This window comes from Ahaetulla prasina, chromosome 1, assembly GCF_028640845.1.
Source record: "Ahaetulla prasina isolate Xishuangbanna chromosome 1, ASM2864084v1, whole genome shotgun sequence".
Classification (NCBI taxonomy): Eukaryota; Metazoa; Chordata; class Lepidosauria; order Squamata; family Colubridae; genus Ahaetulla; species Ahaetulla prasina.
The window spans coordinates 337,746,878-337,764,936 of record NC_080539.1 but is presented as its reverse complement, the minus strand read 5'-3'; the positions used below and the strand labels follow the sequence as shown (position 1 = coordinate 337,764,936).

At 40.5% G+C, this 18,059-nt stretch overlaps 1 protein-coding gene across 1 annotated transcript; it reads right to left on the bottom strand.

The window, feature by feature from the left end:
* Nucleotides 1-3,140: 3,140 nt before the first annotated feature.
* Nucleotides 3,141-18,057, bottom strand: DLK1 (delta like non-canonical Notch ligand 1). Its single transcript, XM_058162713.1, has 5 exons — nucleotides 17,700-18,057; nucleotides 14,835-14,898; nucleotides 12,097-12,227; nucleotides 9,362-9,506; nucleotides 3,141-4,768 (listed from the first exon to the last, which is right to left on the bottom strand). Exons 1-5 carry the CDS (start codon nucleotides 17,770-17,772, stop codon nucleotides 4,054-4,056), a joined length of 1,128 nt encoding a protein of 375 aa, XP_058018696.1. The 5' UTR covers nucleotides 17,773-18,057; the 3' UTR covers nucleotides 3,141-4,053.
* Between the last annotated feature and the right edge of the window lie 2 nt (nucleotides 18,058-18,059).

Genomic DNA, 18,059 nt, shown 5'->3' with positions numbered 1-18,059 from the left:
TTCGCCACAAAGCGAAGGTTGGAGACTGGACGATAATTACCCAAAATAGCTGGGTCCAGGGAAGGCTTCTTGAGGAGGGGTCTCACCACTGCCTCTTTCAAGGCAGCGGGAAAGACCCCCTCCAACAAAGAAGCATTTATAATTCCCCGGAGCCAGCCTCGTGTCACCTCCTGAGTGGCCAGCACCAGCCAGGAGGGGCACGGGTCCAGTAAACATGTAGTGGCATGCAACCTCCCCAGTAACCTGTCCACGTTCTCGGGAGCCACAGAATCAATAATTAATATAATAATAATTAATATAATTAATATAATAATAATTATTATTATATTAATAATATAATAATTCATAACTATTAATTATTCTAACTGTCAAGAAATTTCTCCTTAGTTCTAAGTTGCTTCTCTCCTTGATTAATTTCCACCCATTGCTTCTTGTTCTACCCTCAGCTGCTTTGGAGAATAGTTTGACTCCCTCTTCTTTGTGGCAACCCCTGAGATATTGGAACACTGCTATCATGTCTCCCCTAGTCCTTCTTTTCATTAAACTATGCATACTGAGTTCCTGCAACCGTTCTTCATATATTTTAGCGTCCAGTCCCTTAATCATCTTTGTTGCTCTTCTCTGCACTCTTTCTAGAGTCTCAACATCCTTTTTACATTGTGGCGACCAAAACTGAATGCAATATTCCAAGTGTGGCCTTACCAAGGCATTATAAAATCGTATTAACACTTCACGTGATCTTGATGATCTTGATTCTATCCCTCTGTTTATACAGCCCAGAACTGTGTTGGCTTTTTTGGCAGCTGCTGCAGACTGCTGGCTTATATCTAAATGGTTGTCCACTAGGACTCCAAGATCCCTCTCACAGTTACTACTATTGAGCAAGGTACCATATATACAGTACCTGTGCATTTCGGATTTTTTGCCTAAATGTAGAACCTTACTTTTTTCACTGCTGAATTTCATTTTGTTAGATAGCACCCAATGTTCAAGTCTGTCAAGTTCCTTCTGTATCTTAAGCCTATCTTCTGGAGTGTTGGCTATTCCTGCCAGCTTGGTGTCATCTACAAATTTGATGAGTTCCCCATCTATCCCCTCGTCCAAGTCATTGATGAAGATGTTGAAGAATACTGGGCCTAAAACAGAGCCTTGGGGTACTCCACTGCATACTTCCCTCCATGTGGATGTAGTTCCATTGAGGACTACACATTGAGTGCGGTTGGTCAGCCAGTTACGAATCCATCTGGCAGTGGTGTTGTCTAACCCACATTTTTCTACTTTATCTAGTAGTAGGTTATGGTCTACTTTATCAAATGCTTTACTGAAGTCCAAGTAAATTATATCGACAGCATTCCTCTGGTCCACTAATTTTGTCACTTTGTCAAAGAATGCAATAAGATTAGTCTGACATGATCTGTTTTTGATTTATTTCAGTCAAAAAAAGGATTTTGACATGGGTAAGTGAGGCCTTAATTCTTTACTCTCAGTTGGTGAATATATTTTACCATCGTGCAAATACAAATATTTGACGTCTTCGTACTTCTTTTCTCTCTGTCAGAATCCCAGTCCTGGTTTTATGTTATCTGACATCTACTGTTAAAAACCATTCACACAATCGGATGTTTAAAACATTGGCACTGAATTGTTGGGAGTAAAGAAACATATACATTTTATCACTATTATTGTTATTTTCATTGATAATGGGATAAATCAACCCGTCTATTTTTATTGCAGCAAAAATCATTGTATCTGATGAAGTAGATTTTTGTTTTCAAATATATTGATCTTTAAAGTGTCCTAGATTTGTTACAGATTTCAGCATAAGTAAATCTCCTCATGAAAACATAGTTTTCCCCATAAAAACTATGAGCATGTAATACGTTGGGACCTGCTATATCTTGATGGCAAGTAAAAGCCACTAAGCAACTAAATTTGGGGGCAAGAGAACTAACAGTTCTCTTGTTCCTCAAATGCACATAAGGTAAGAGATTTAAGTAACGAATTGAAAACCCCCATTTTACTACCTCATCTCTGCTCTGAACCAGCTAATTTGCCTTTAAAAATCCATTCTTCCTTCAGCATCATTTCTTCATCACATCCATGGAGGGTAATCACATTGATCTATTTATCTTAGTTTTTCTTTATTTTGTCCCACTTTATTTCACAGCTTAAATACATTAGGATTAACTTCTTTTTTACCTCAGTAATAACTTTGTGTGATATCTTGGTTGGCAAGATAGCTATGGCTTAGAATCACCCAATCAGATATATAGTTGAGCATAGACCCAATCTCATGCACTACCACTAGGCCATGGTTTATTGCAGTGGATGTAGTGGGATAACTCTGAAAGTACCATATATCATCTTTTCATTACTGGTCATTGCATCTTTTTATTTGGAGAGTAGTTTGCTATTGAATAACCAGCTGCCAGGGAACAATAATGGAAGAGATATTAGCTTTGAATTCAACATCTAATCAACCTGAGGTTGGCTACTGGTTCACCACTGAGGTCAATACAGAATGTTGAATTGCAGAGACTGATGCTCTGATCCAGTATTTCTCAACCTTGGCAACTTTCAAAACATGCGAACGTCAACTCCCAGAATTCCTCAGCCAACAAGGCTGGCTGGGAAATTCTGGGAGTTAAAATTGATCCATTTTAGAATTGTCAGGGTTGAGAAATTTTGCTCTGATTCAGAGGTGGGTTTCAGCAGGTTCTGACCAGTTCTGCAGAACCGGTAATGGAAATTTTGAGTAGTTTGGAGAACCAGTAGCAAATATTCTGACTGGCCCCGCCCCCATCTATTCTCTGCCTCCCAAGTCCCAGCTGATTGGGAGGAAATGTGGATTTTGAAGTAACTTTCCCTTGGATTGGGGAGGGAATGGGGATTTTACAGTAACCTTCTCCTGGAGTAGGGTGGGAATGGGGATTTTACAGTATCCTTCCCCTACCACACCCACCAAGCCATGCCATGCCCACCAAGCCACAACCACAGAACCACTAACAAAAAATATTGAAACCCACCACCTCTCTGATTTATCAAATGCTCCTACCCATGTGTCTGAGGATATGGACTTTATTTTCTCACTGTTTCAGCTGGGAAATATTTGGCCCAAATTGAGGAAAATAGATAAATTAACATTATCAAAAGAAAACAATTACTCCTACAGTTTGATCTGTGTAGCCCTTAATAACCATTTATTCAAAATAAGCATTAGAAATTCGTTTAGAAATATCACAGTTGCCAAACATAGCATATAATATGACAATAGCTATCTTAATTAAGAATAGTGTATTGACTTTTTATTTACAATAGCAATAATTCAATGGTGCATGTGCCTGATCAGAAGCAAACCCCACAAAGTATATTGGAACTTATTTCCAGGTATAGAATAGAATAGAATAGAATAGAATAGAATAGAATAGAATAGAATAGAATAGAATTTTATATTGGCCAAGTGTGATTGGACACACAAGGAATTTGTCTTGGTGCATATGCTCTCAGTGTACATAAAAGAAAAGATACCTTAATCAAGGTACAACATTTATTACACAAATGATGGTCAATAGGATTAAAACCTAAATTAAGTGTCATAGGTCTGTAAACATTGGCAGATAATATCCCTTCCCTAAAACAAGCCCTAGTGTAATCTTCAGAGCCCCTAAAAAGTTGCTGCTGAATTTAAAATGTTAGAGAATGAAAAGATATTAAATGCATGAAGAGTAATTACATTATAGTTAATTAACTAAATAAACTAAAACTTACATTATTTTTTAAAAGACTCTTCTGTTTTGTATTCCTAGCTTTCTACTCAAGGGCTAAATGCAGCCTTCAATCCCCAAAAGTTTATGCAATCCTGGTTCACAAAACAATTTAACTAGAAAACATTTTTGGGAAACGAGTATTTCTCTGGCAAACGCAAAGCATCTTTCTTCTTTTTAGTCCAAAGCCAGAATTTTTGTCACAGGTAAAAATAAAAATGGATCTATTTCCCTGACACGTATGGAGCTTGAGGTGTCGTTGCTAAATAGAAGGATTTAGATACACGGACTATTCGTTACCCTGGTTAATCTTCTCAGGAAATATTATATTCACAGAAACATTTTCATCATCATTTGCTTTTAAAAAGCATTCCCTCTCCTTGCGCAGTAAATGGCTGTATCTGGCATTAGCTAGCCATACTTCAAATTTAGAGAAAAATATAATCCCAGTTGTACCCAAAACAACAAGGCATGTAAGAAAGCTTAGGACCATGAAGCAGATCACCTGACTCTTAGTGAGCAAGGATTGTCTGTTTTCAATTGTCTCTTTTATGGTCAGTATTTCCTTCTCTTGCAGCTGAGCTGGTTTAAGGTGCCCTCTCAAATGCAGGTGGCGATTCTGATTCTGTCTTTGTTTAGCCACCACATTCACACTTGTGTTTCTAATGGAAAAACTACAGGTGGGCCCAGCAAAGTATGGTTTGCAAATACACATGAAGCCTCTGCTACGGTGTCCATGACATGTCCCACCATTTTCACAAGGGCTACTATCACAAGCTGGGATGCGGTTACTGCACAACACACCTCCATAGCCAAAAGGACAAGAGCAGTGGAAGCTCTTGCCAATATCCGTGCACGTGCCTCCATTTTCACACGGGTTTGGTTCACAGTCATCGATATCAAGTTCACAAAACTGTCCAGTAAATCCTGGAGAACACACACAAGACGCATAAGGTGCAAACCCATCATTGTCCAAACAACTTCCTCCATTTTGACAAGGCGAGCTGCAATTCAAAAGAAGAGGAAAAAGAAATGCATGAACAAATGGTGATACTTTATAACAGGGGTCCCCAACCGCCGGGCTGCAGCACACTTGTTCAGAACTGGGCCACACAAGTGGTGGCCAAAGGTATGCATGCATCCAGAGCTCCATTTGCAGGTCATCACTTGTGCAAATGGAGCTGCGCATGAGCATGCCTACCACTCTCACCAAGCCATCCCCTCTCCCACCCGCCAGACTGCCAAGCCAGAAAGGTTGGGGACCACTGATTTATTTATTTATTTATTTATTTATTTATTTAATTTAATTTTTATACCGCCCTTCTCCCGAAGGACTCAGGGCGGTGTACAGGCAAGATAAAAACCAACAATACAAATATACAAGTTAAAATACCCTTTAAAAAACTTATTTAAAATAGCCCAAAGTTAAAAAATTGCCATCAGTTAAAACCCCATTTAAAATTAATAAAATTCCCCTTATTAAAATCCAAATTTAAGCCAGCCCCGCGCAAATAAAAAGATGGGTCTTCAGTTCGCGACGGAATGTCCGAAGGTCAGGTATTTGACGTAAACCCGGGGGAAGCTCGTTCCAGAGTGTGGGAGCCCCCACAGAGAAGGCCCTTCCCCTGGGGGCCGCCAGCCGACATTGTTTGGCGGACGGCACCCTGAGAAGTCCCTCTCTATGGGAGCGTACGGGTCGGTGGGAGGCGTGTGGTAACAGCAGGCGGTCCCGTAAGTACCCAGGTCCTAAGCCATGGAGCGATTTAAAGGTCGTCACCAACACCTTAAAGCGCACTCGAAAGGCCACAGGCAGCCAGTGCAGTCTGCGCAGGAGCGGTGTTACATGGGAGCTACGCGTAGCTCCCTCTATCACCCGCGCAGCTGCATTCTGGACTAACTGAAGCCTCCGAGTGCACTTCAAGGGGAGCCCCATGTAGAGAGCATTACAATAATCCAAGCGAGAGGTAACGAGCGCATGAGTGACCGTGCATAAGGCATCCCGATCAAGGAAGGGGCGCAACTGCCGAACCAGGCGAACCTGGTGGAAGGCCCCCCTGGAGACGGCCGTCAAATGATCTTCAAACGACAGCCGATCATCCAGGAGGACACCTAAGTTGCGCACCCTATCCTTTGGGGCCAATAACTCGCCTCCGACAGCCAGCTGCGGCTGCAGCTGACTGAATCGGGATGCCGGCATCCACAGCCACTCCGTCTTGGAGGGATTAAGCTTGAGCCTGTTTCTCCCCATCCAGACCCGTACGGCTTCCAAACACCGGGACAGCACTTCAACAACTTCATTGGGGTGGCCCGGGGTGGAAAAGTACAGCTGGGTATCGTCAGCGTACTGCTGGTATCTCACCCCGAAACCACTGATGATCTCGCCCAACGGCTTCATGTAGATGTTGAACAACAGGCGAGAGAATCGACCCCTGTGGGACCCCACAAGTGAGGCCCCTCGCGGTCGACCTCTGCCCCCCCGTCAACACCGTCTGCGTCCGGTCGGAGAGATAGGAGGAGAACCACCGATATACGGTGCCTCCCACTCCCAATCCCCCCAGCCGGCGCAGCAGGATACCATGGTCGATGGTATCGAACGCCGAGAGATCTAATAGGACCAGGGCAGAGGAATAACCCCTGTCCCTGGCCCTCCAGAGATCATCAACCAATGCGACCAAAGCTGTCTCCGTGCTGTATCCGCGTCAGAAGCCGGACTGGAACGGGTCTAGATAGACATCTTCATCCAGGTATTGGGGTAGCTGTCGCGCCACGGCACTCTCTACAACCTTCGCAACAAAGCGAAGGTTGGAGACTGGACGATAGTTACCCAAAATAGCTGGGTCCAGGGAGGGCTTCTTAAGGAGGGGTCTCACCACCGCCTCTTTCAAGGCGGCAGGGAAAACCCCTTCCAATAAAGAAGCGTTGATAATCCTCTGGAGCCAGCCTCGTGTCACCGCCTGAGTGGCCAGTACCAGCCAGGAAGGACACGGGTCCAGTAAACATGTCGTGCCGTGAAGCCTCCCCAACAACCTGTCGACGTCCTCGGGAGCCACAGGGTCAAACTCATCCCAAATGAGCTCAACAAGACGTGCCTCCTCTCCCTCGCTTGGATCATCCCAAATTCGGTCCAGACCGTCCCTCAGCTGAGCGATTTTATCGTATAGATAACCGCTAAACTCCTCGGCTCGTCCCTGCAAGGGGTCATCCCGTACCTCCTGATGTAGGAGAGAACGGGTCACCCGAAACAGGGCGGCCGGGCGGTTATCTGCCGACGCAATTTATAATTCACACCAGTAGCAGTTCTGTTTCCTTACATTTTTCTCTCTCCCCTCCCCGTTTTTTTAAAAAACTCATATGTGTAAAATGAAATGTTTTAAGTTTGAGGCAAAATACCACCCCTGGAGGTGTTTTACTAGAACATTTCAAACACAATCCATTTGAAATGTTCTCCGTATTAGACTACAGACAACACAGCAAACTCAAAGTAAGATGTCGGTCCCAGATTCATCTAGGCCCACAAAGGCCACTGTTTCACTGTTGTGAAAAAGGATTGACAGCTTGACTGCCTGAGATCGTAAGCAACTCTTTGGCAAAACTGCAATTTGATTTGGAAAGACTTCATCCATATCTTCTTCCTGATTGTGTATGGGAGAGTAGACAATAGTTATACTGCTTTTATTTGTTCATTTACTTCAACCCTGATGTATTCTATAGTATTGCAAAGTTCATTCGTACTGAGCAGATCTTTTAAAAATAGTTCTCTTCTTCCTTTTCTCTGCCTTTGTTCCTTTTGAAGGAATTGTATCCTTCAGTTGCTGCATTCCAAGAGAATCATATACCATATGTCTGCCATGTTTATTAAATCATTTCTGCTTTTTATACTATGAGCTGAGACTCATCTTATTTCCCATGATCTTAATATTAGTTTATAACTAATGAAAGTCATAAATTTTCTGAGCCAATATTCTGATTTTTCTTTGGGTGTTTTCAGAATCTCATTTCAGCCATTTCTACAGTGCACAAGTTTTTATGAGGTTTTATTGCATTTCCACCACTCATTGGTTTGTAATTAAAGTCTTCCTGATCAACATATTTTTATCAGTTCCTTCAAGGCACATCCCATCTTGTGCCAGCAACCTATCTACAAAGTTCAGACCATTTTGATTCTAAAAACCAAATCTTTTCCTTTGAAAGAAGTCAGATATTAAGTTTCTGATACTTGTATTAAATATCACAAAAACCTAGGATATGATCAGTCTAGAACAGGGGTGGGTTCTACTTACCTTTACTACCCGTTCGCAATGGGTCCACGCATGTTTGTGTGTGCATGCGCTTCTGCACATGTGCAGAAGCTTCCTGATGATGTCTGGGTCAATGGGTGGAGCTTCCCGCTGGTTTTACTACCAGTTCTTGCGAACCAGTCCAAATCGGAGCCAACCCACCACTGGTCTAGAACCAATAGGATATATTCTTGAGCCATGGCTTTTCCCCATGGTATTCATGTTTAAAATGAATGGTGAAAAGTAAATATTGAGGACTGAAAAGCTACCGGTGTCCAACAAATATCTGCAATGCTATTAGATCAAAAAATATTTTAGATGTGTCTCTCTATTCTTACGCTTTGTGTCTTCATGTATTTCATCTATTCATTGTATAATTTACTATGAAAAAATCAAAAAGGAAAAAATTGATATTGTAATTAGGAAAAAAAGGTTACATAGTCATGCTTATAAGTCTAGGTTTTATATGATAAATGTTAAAATTCTTGTCCAAAGCTGCTATTCTGGAACATAGTTGAGTAGAGACTTTCAGATTGGGTTTAAAAACATCATATAAAACATGGCAGCTAACTAACAGACTTCAATAGTTTGAAGTCTTATTTTTCTGAAACAAAATATACATTTTTTCCATTTGTATGGAAAGTCATCATAAATATTGAAGATATAACTTTTGGAAACTTTGTTGGGATTACTTCCCAATTACTTGTTCCAATACATGTAATTCTGCTGGAAAGAAATGGGAAAATACAGAATCTACATTGTTTTCCTCTAGTCCACTGTGGTGCTACCACAACTTTCCAATCAAAATGACACTCGTTGTGTTGTTGTTTTTTACTCATGAACTAAGAAATGACTTAACCATATTAATTTGTTTTACTGCTCTAGAACAGACACATTTGTAGCAAAACAGTCTCCTTTTAATGGAAAAAAGGTACAAATTTCCTTCTTCGGGTCTTTGGTTTTTTTCTCTCTGTTAGATACTGAAGCCAAAAGTGTCTAAAGCCAAATTTATCTAAAGAGAGGGCTGGAGAGTAACACATCAAAAACAAATGAATACATCAAATTTATCTAAAGAATGAATTTGCTTTTCCATTTACAAGCTGTATTCTTTCCCCAGTCTCCATTTTATAAAGGTAGAGAACAGGCACAGAAATATAAAGACAGACATTGAGGGGCTGTGATCTTGAGAATTCCATTCAACAATTTTCACTGGGAATTCCAGCAGCTGCCATGCCAGCACAACTGGAAAGTGACAAATTGAAGAAGATTGCGTTAGTTACCAAAGTCAAATGTAAATCAACAAACGTGATCCATATTTACCCATTAACAATACAGGGTCCCTTTTTCATATGACAGTTTTTTCCCATATAGCCGTGATCGCACAAGCAAGTGTATCCACCATTTCCAGTCTCAACGCAATTCTTTGAGTAATTTGAACAAGGCTTGGAAGAACAAGGATGAACAACTGTGTTAAAACATAAAAAAAGAGAAACATAGTCTTGTTGTGTTTGTCTTTCTCTCACAATAACAAATGTACATTTAAGGAAAATATACAAAACCAGAAATATTCTGTTTTATCCAATCAGAACAGCTCTTTAAAATCTGAACTAAATAGCTTATTTATATATCATGTTTTCTGTGGCACCCCAACACTGGGTACCTTATATACATAAAACAATAAAACATCAGAATATTAAAATCATTAAATGAATCATCATCCTGCTCCCTTGGAACAAGCAATCCTGAAAGCTCCTAATACAGTGATGGCTAACCTTTTCTCGATTGAGTGCCCAAAGTGTGTGCCTGTGCCCGAATCCCCACAATGCAATGTGCATGCGGCCCCCCACATGCGTCCCCCCCCTTTGCATGTGCGGCAGAGACCTGAAGACCAGCTGGCCGGTGGGAGGTGCTTGTGCATGTGCATCGGAGTGGGATGATGGCTCGTGTGCCAGCAGAGAGGGCGCTGTGTGCCACCTCTGGCACATGTGCCATAGGTTCGCCATCAAGGCCCTAGTATCCAAACATCAAAACCTTTATAATAATCAACACTTTGAATTGTACTTGGAAACTTACAGCTACCCAGTGGAGTGACCAAAAAAGCAGTGTTACTTTGCTGAATCAGTTTTTGGCCTATCCCAATTATAGTTCCTCCAAATAGCCTTCTGAGACAATATAAGATGCTGATAATTCAGCCACAAGAGAATGAGTGCATGAGTGACTCATCTAGCACACCAACTGAAATTGAGCACAATCTCTCCTGGATACAGCTTCCAGGAGGATCCATGTATCCAAAAGGATCCCTAGACAGAGATTTGGGGGGAGGGGGAGAGAAGGGCAAGTGACAAAATGTGTCTCACAACTTGAATTCCTTCCCTTGCATATTTTCATCTAACAATGCCAAACAAATCTGAAAAAGTAGAGCCTACATCAAAACAACACAATATACAGAAGACAGGAATGGATCCCTTTGTTCCCAGATCATGGACCTGTTCTCTTTTAGGGATAGCACAGATGCCCACAGCCAAAGTTGGAGCCATATGGTTTTAGAATGAACAGCCATCTTGCTGTGTGAACCTGTTTGATAGCTTTCAGACACTGGGTTAGGGCCCTGCTTGGCCCAGGGCAGAGATGTGTAACTGGGAATTATTAGCCTACCGATGATTTCTGATTCTGAGCTGTTATATGAACTCTTCTAATGACTTTATTAAGATGCTAGACAAGATAAGGTAGAGGACCAAGCCCTGGGTTTTGCATATTGTACTGGGCAAGATCTCTTCTCCATCACTACTGATTTGAACTGCTTCATTAGGAAGGAATATAACCTCTAATAAAATATTATTTCTGATTTCCAGCCCTAACCTACATTCCCAAAAACATTAATATCTAGTAAGTTCAAAATAACTGCTATTCCTTTATCTAGATCCTATTGGAGATCATCCATAAGTAATATAAAACAGTTTTTGCCCCACACCGAAGCCTGCAACTGGAGTGATGAGGATTCAAATAAACCACTTTTTCCAATATCCTCTGCAACTGAGACCTAATCACTTTTTGAAGATGGAACATAAGTTGTACTATATTGTCAGACATAAGGAGAGCATTTCACAGTGGGGTTGTCACCTTCTCCTTCAAGATCCTCGACTCTACCTTCTCCTTCATAGTGGGATTCTTATCCTAGCTTCCCAGCCCCTTCTTTGGTAAGTCAAACAAGCTAGAAAAGGCAGAGGTCCAGCCCATGAGGACTGAGGACTGCATTTATTAGAATCCATAAAATCGGATTTATCGGAGATGATCTTGCAGATGTTCTTCCAGTCACTTCATCAAGTCTTCAGCAATTATGAGCAATTTTATATTTGACTCTTTCTAAACTAAAGTTAGCAAGAATTGAAGCCAGGTGCTTTTAATACCAGGGATGCAGTGGCTCAGTGGCTAAGATGCTGAGCTTGTCAATCGAAAGGTTGGCAGTTCAGCAGTTTGAACCCCTAGTGCCGCATAATGGAGTGAGCTCCCATTACTTGTCCCAGCTTCTGTCAACCTAGCAGTTCGAAAGCACGTAAAAATGTAAGTAGAAAAATTTGGGACCACCTTTGGTGGGAAGGTATTCTGTGCGCCTTTGGCATTTAGTCATGCCAGCCACATGACTACGGAGAGGTCTTCAGACAGCACTGGCTCTTCAGCTTTGAAACAGAGATGAGCACCGTCCCCTAGAGTCGGGATCGACTAGCACGTATGTGCAAGGGGAACTTTTACCTTTTTACATACATTGTCTAGCAACTTCTTGCTAGCAACTCAGCAAGAAAATAATCAAGTTCAGAGAACACCAAGGATCCACCATTTTATCTTCTTTTTATTATTATAGTGCCATTTTGTGTGTGTTTGTGTTTTTAAAAAAATTGGATATGTTTTCTATAGTATCTTTTTCTATGTAAACACCAAGAGTTGTTGCAGCATAGCAATATGTTCAATAAATAAATAGGATATCTCCAACACCAGATGGAGCTCCAACTGTTTTCATCAGGATTTTCATTCAACAGAAGAGGAAATGATCGCCAAACCTGTGTCACAGCGGCTACCAATCCATCCTTCTTCACACATGCACTGGCCTGGTTTGACACATGTCCCATGCAAACAGCCAGGGAAAGGAACACACCAATCACAGAAAGGGCCTTGCCAACCAGGTCGGCATCTAGCAAAAACACAATATGAGATAGCAAATCAAGCTAAGATCTTTTTGCAAATAGAATTAAGAAACTAGATACTGTAGATAAAATTATGGTAATAAGATCCCTTATTCTGATTGTTATGGAAATAAGATTCCTTATTCTGATTAAAAGCAACTACAGAATACTGGTGTGGTTTTCTTAGTGAAAGTTCCATGATAATCATTTCATTAACACACTTTTCATCATATAGACAACCACACTGCATGGCCATGTGCCGTTTCAGTGCTTTTCTGCATCTCCCACAGTTACCCAAGATTTTGCTGCTGAAATCTGCTGGCATGTAGCAGCTTTATGATTTTTCATTTTTTTTTTAAATAAACACTAAAATAGGGTCCAATGCTCTGAACACATCTAGTTCAGTTAAAGTTTCCCTATAAATGAAGGGGGGGGGAGAGGAGATTTGTTAGTGAACTGAGCATTGTCATTGTATCCTGGGCATTATTTCAGTACGTATGAAAAATAGTTTATAAATGCATCAAATATAGATGATGCTAACTAACACCACCAATGGCAGAATACATGAATTATGTATAATAACATTAATGAACCATGTATTAGCATATTATTGCCACTAGCATAACACCAATTACTATATAATACTAAAATATAACAACTAGTAGTTTTATGCCATTTATTTGTATGAATGGACATGTATGAAAAATGGAGCGTGGGAAATTTACTCATAGCAGGACAAAAAAGCAGGAATGTAACTTGGGAAAATGTCAATTTAATGCAGCATGTTATAAATTCATATCAGATTGACGACTTTAAAGACACCACAAGCTAAGTTTCCAAAGAAATAAATGACTCCCAAAAGAACTGAATGAGGCTAAGTCACTAAGATAGAAAAGTGTCACCAAGAGTGAGAAAAGTGTGAAGAAAGATTGGCCAAGCTTTTAATGGACTGGTCCATTAAACTTCTGCTTTATAAAACCTTAGTAATACTTCAGCTGGAATACTGCATCCAGTTTTGGTCACCACATTACAAAAAAGATATTGAGACTTTGGAAGTGCAGAGAAGAGCAGCTAGAATGAATAAAGGCCTGGAGTCTAAAACATATGAAGAACAGTTGCAGGAACTGGGTATGGCTAGTCTAGAGAAAAGAATTGGGGTGACATGATAGCAATATTCCAGTATTTGAGGGGCTGCCACAAAAAAGAGGGGGTCAACTTATTTTCCAAAGCACCAGAGGGCAGGACAAGAAACAATGGATAGAAACTAATCAAGGAGAGAAGCACTTTGGAATTAAGGAGAAATGTCCTAACAGTGAAACAATTAACCAGTGGAACTGCTTGCTTTCACAAGTTGTAGGTGCTTCATCACTGGAGGTTTTTAAGAAGAGACTGAACAGCCACTTAACAGATTAACAGAGTTGGAAGAGACCTTGTAGTTCTTCCAGTCCACCACCCCTCGCCCAAGCAGGAGACCCTACACCATTTCTGACAAATGGCAGTCTAATCTCTTCTTGAAAGTCTCAAGTGATGAAGCTTCCACAACTTCTGAAGGCAAGCTATTCTACTGGTTGATTGTTCTCACTGTCAGAAAATTTCTCCTTGTTTCCAGGTTAAATCTCTCCTTGTTCAGTTTCCATCCATTATTCCTTGTCTGGCCTACAGGTGCTTTCGAAAATAGCTTAACCCCTTCCTCCCTATGGCAGCCCCTCAAATATTGGAAGACTGATATCATGTTTCCCCTGGTCCTTCTCTTCACTAGATTAGCCATGCCCAGTTCCTGCAACTGTTCTTCATATGTTTTAGTCTCCAGTCCCCTAATCATCCTGGTTTCTCTTCTCTGCACTTTTTCTAGAGTCTCAACATCTTTTTATAGTATGGTGACCAAAACTGGATGCAGTACACTAGGTGTGGTAATACTAAGGCTTTATAGAGCGGTATTAGAGTGGCATTACTTGTCTGAAATAGTATAGGGTCACCTGCTTGAGCAGGGGGCTGGACTAGAAGACCTCCAAGGTCCGTTCCAGCTCTATTCTGAATTGAAAATTGGTCAAACCTAGTTTGAAACTATGAAAATGCATAAGAATCATATTAATCAGGAGCCATCAAACTCAATGTATGTCTATATAGTGCCCTGCCTTGATTCTTTTGGAACTCAAATATGGACTGCCTAGAAAGACTTGAGTTGAGAAGATATGCATTGATGTGTGAATGAATGGTGCTTTTAAGTCCAAAAGTGAATAAGAAAAATCAGGGTTTCTCCCCCCCCCCCTATATATCTATTGTTGTTGAACAACATCCAAATTGTCCGAAGAGACTTCCCTTTCCTCCCACATCATAATGCATACAAAGGGGCCTCTATTCCTCTGGAGCAAATTTCAGAGGAAATCTTTGATCTGCCTATTCTTTTTTGTTCTGCTGGTTTGAGAAAACCTGTTGTTTTTTTCCTTTTCTTGAAGGCTGTTGTATATTGTTGTTTCTAAAAATGGTTGCTAAAAGTTTAAGTCAAGTATGAAGAATACTCCAATTAAAATATTTGGTACAATAGCACTTAATTAAAATAATATTTGTCCCTTTCCCCCCCCCCTCCCCTGCAAACAGGCTATCAATGAACTTACCTGCATTCATTGGAAACTTCACAAAATCCATTCACTGGGTGACAACCAGGTTTGCAATCAGCTCCTAGAAAAAGGAATTGCTATATAACATTTCAGACGTTCTTGCAAACATGTTTGCAATGACTTTAGAATAGTAAACTTATCAACACAATAGTCTATTAGCAATACACTCTAGACATTCTGGGACTTTAGGAAAAGCCATATACTGGTACCGTGTATGGTTTGGCTCGTTTTCTGATTTTGTTAGGCATTTTTAAAAAGTGCCCTGTTGTTTCTTTTTTCCTTCACATTTTTGAATTTTACAGTTACGATTTTCAGCCCTGGATGACTTTTTTTCTTTTCTCAGACATTTTCACCCTAAGTAAATAATTTTAATTACATTAGCACTCATTGTTGTCATACTGTAACAATTCTGCACTGACCCGGTGAGTGGGCATGCAAATTCACAGAAAACACAGTTACTGTTTTTTGCTTTTTATTGTGTTTTTCAGAGATTTCCCCCCCACCCATTTTGGGTACCCTTAAAATTTGGCACCCTGGGACAGTGTCTATTCAACCTTTGCAATATAATGGTTTACTGAAAAATGTAGCCATAATTTAAAAACATTTAGTCACTTTGTATTTTTAAATTCTCCCTTTTTTGAAATTTGGACTGTAAATATACTTTCCTATGGAGCCAGATCAACAAGTACAATACAACTGTTGGAAGAAACAATGGGAGGGAGGAGGAAATGATATTGAATGGCATAGATTCTGACCAATTGCACTTCATACTGCTACAGTCTGTTTCAAGTCTTCCTGTTAGAATTGTACAATAGAATGTAAACTTTTCAGTTGTGAACATGAATCTGCTATTTAAAGTTGTATTAAATAATCCTTGTGGGAGGAATCCCAGCTCACTTACACTTGAATTCTTGTTTATATGCTTTCAGTTGAAAGTACAATATGGAAATAAAATACTGTGGGTTTCAGATGCTTGCATTTGTTCAGCAATAAAAGATCAAAGAAAAGGCACTACTAACTCCAAAATGATTTGGCTTTTGGTTTAATCCACAACACCAATATTAAATAAATCCAACATTCCTCAGTTTGATATTAAGTAATTGAGAAAAGCAAAAAATAAACATAGGAATTAGAAGTTCATTATATTGCCACAATAGTAACTCCTAAAACAATTTAGTTCACTCAAAACAGGGTGAAAAGGGCAGTCCTGCACACGTATCTCTGTGAACAGGCACCAATGAATTTCAGAGGATAAAGTAATATATAATTGACCTTGAACCTTATTGCACTCAATGGGACTTCTAAAAAAATTATACAAGATGTAGCTATTTGATATTGCCACAGTCTATCTTACCGTGTGATTGTAAACTTTAGCTAAAATTAGAATGTCAAAATTAGTACATAGGACATATAATTGATTCAAAGGATGAGATCTTTAAATGCCTAGGATAACATATCATTTGACATGATAGACTGGGTACCATGACTGCAGTGTTGTATGATTTCATACAAGATCTATAACAGAACTCAACATGCCACTTGTAATGGCATGACATTACATGACATTTGTAAAAATATCTACAAATCAGAACATACATTAAGTTGCAATCCTACTGATAGATGTAATTCATTTGGAATCTGGCTGGATTAAGAAGCATATAAATTGCAATGAATAAATGATAATTGTGGTGGATGGTCCATAAAAGTTCAATTCCCATTGATTTAATGGGAAAAGTTAATTTCAGAATGATATCACTGAAATATATGATACTTAATCAAGCTAGACTTAGGGTGCAAGGTTTCAGTCTATAAGATGTGTACACATAACACATGTTTTACACAACATGATTCAAAGAAAAATCACATCTGGCTGTTTCATATTTATCAATTTCTCACTGATGATGTCCATTATAGGAGATGAAAAATACAAATGACCGAAGTTCGGATACGCTGGGGAAAAAAACCACAAGCAAATGTACTTCAGTGTAAGAAAAGATATGGGCATTTCTCATTCTAATTTAAAATGAAAAAAAAAATGTCACAGAAAGTTTGTCATATCTTTGCAACTGGCACTCATTACATTAATTAACAGATCTAAACACATCCCTAACTCCTTTTCAGTTCCTAAAAAGGATTGAAAAATTAAAACAAAATCATTATCTAAAACAAGCTTATTATTGATGTCTGAAACTGTTACCCTATAATAAATACAACGTTCAAAGGAAATAAAGTTTAAACATAGCCCACTCCTTCCTTCCTTCCTTCCTTCCTTCCTTCCTTCCTTCCTTCCTTCCTTCCTTTCTTTCTCTCTCTCTCTCCCTCTATCCTACACACAAACACACACACTCTTTCCCACTGAAGTACCAACCTACGTTTCTAGAATAGCCAAATTAGCTGTAGATAATAAGGGCTATAAAGTCGAGAGCATCGGATTGAGGATAGGTGAGTTAGCCCATCCCTTTCAAGTTTCCACCATCCCGAGTTTTCAAAAACCCGACGGGCACATTCAACCAGAAGAGGGAGAAAAAAAAATCTGAAGAAGAGGCAAAACTGTCCACAAAACGCATTTTCTTGTAAAGTAGGCTCCCAAAGCCAAGAGCCTCGCACCAAAGAAAGTGGTCTGCCCAGGCTATTAGGAGCAGGTTTTGGAAACGTCACGTGAAACCATCGGGGCTTACTTCCGAGGGGAGCAGGGTTTAAACCGGCTACAAACCCATCGCGGCTCTAAAGCCCTCCAGCTGCTTAATCCTAGCGCCTTACGGCGAACTAGCGCCCATTCGCCCAAGCAACAGACCCTTACCGGGCCCCGCTTAGCTGCTAAGCGGGGCGCGCGTTTCAGTCATCCCGGGACTCTCGTCTTACCTTGGGCCAGCGGCAGACAGACGACCAGCGGCCAGAAAAAGCAGCCCAGGTATTTGGCGGTGTGAGAATCCATCGCCAAACGCGCCCGGCGAAGGGGCTCATGCCCTACTTTGAATGCCTACGAGGAAAAAGAAGACGGAACCCGCCGCAGCTGCACGCGGGAGGGGTGTATTCCCTCCGCCCAAGAAGCGCCCCGGTTGCCTTCGCCTAGAGGCGAGATTTCATGGAGATTTATAGATATATATCTATTTGTATGTTAGGTCATTTATTTTCCTTTTTTTTCCTTCCAGGAAGGAAAGGGAGGGGAACTTTCTGCCGCAGCAGCAGGAGGAGCAGGAGGAGGAGAGATGGTTCTAGCTG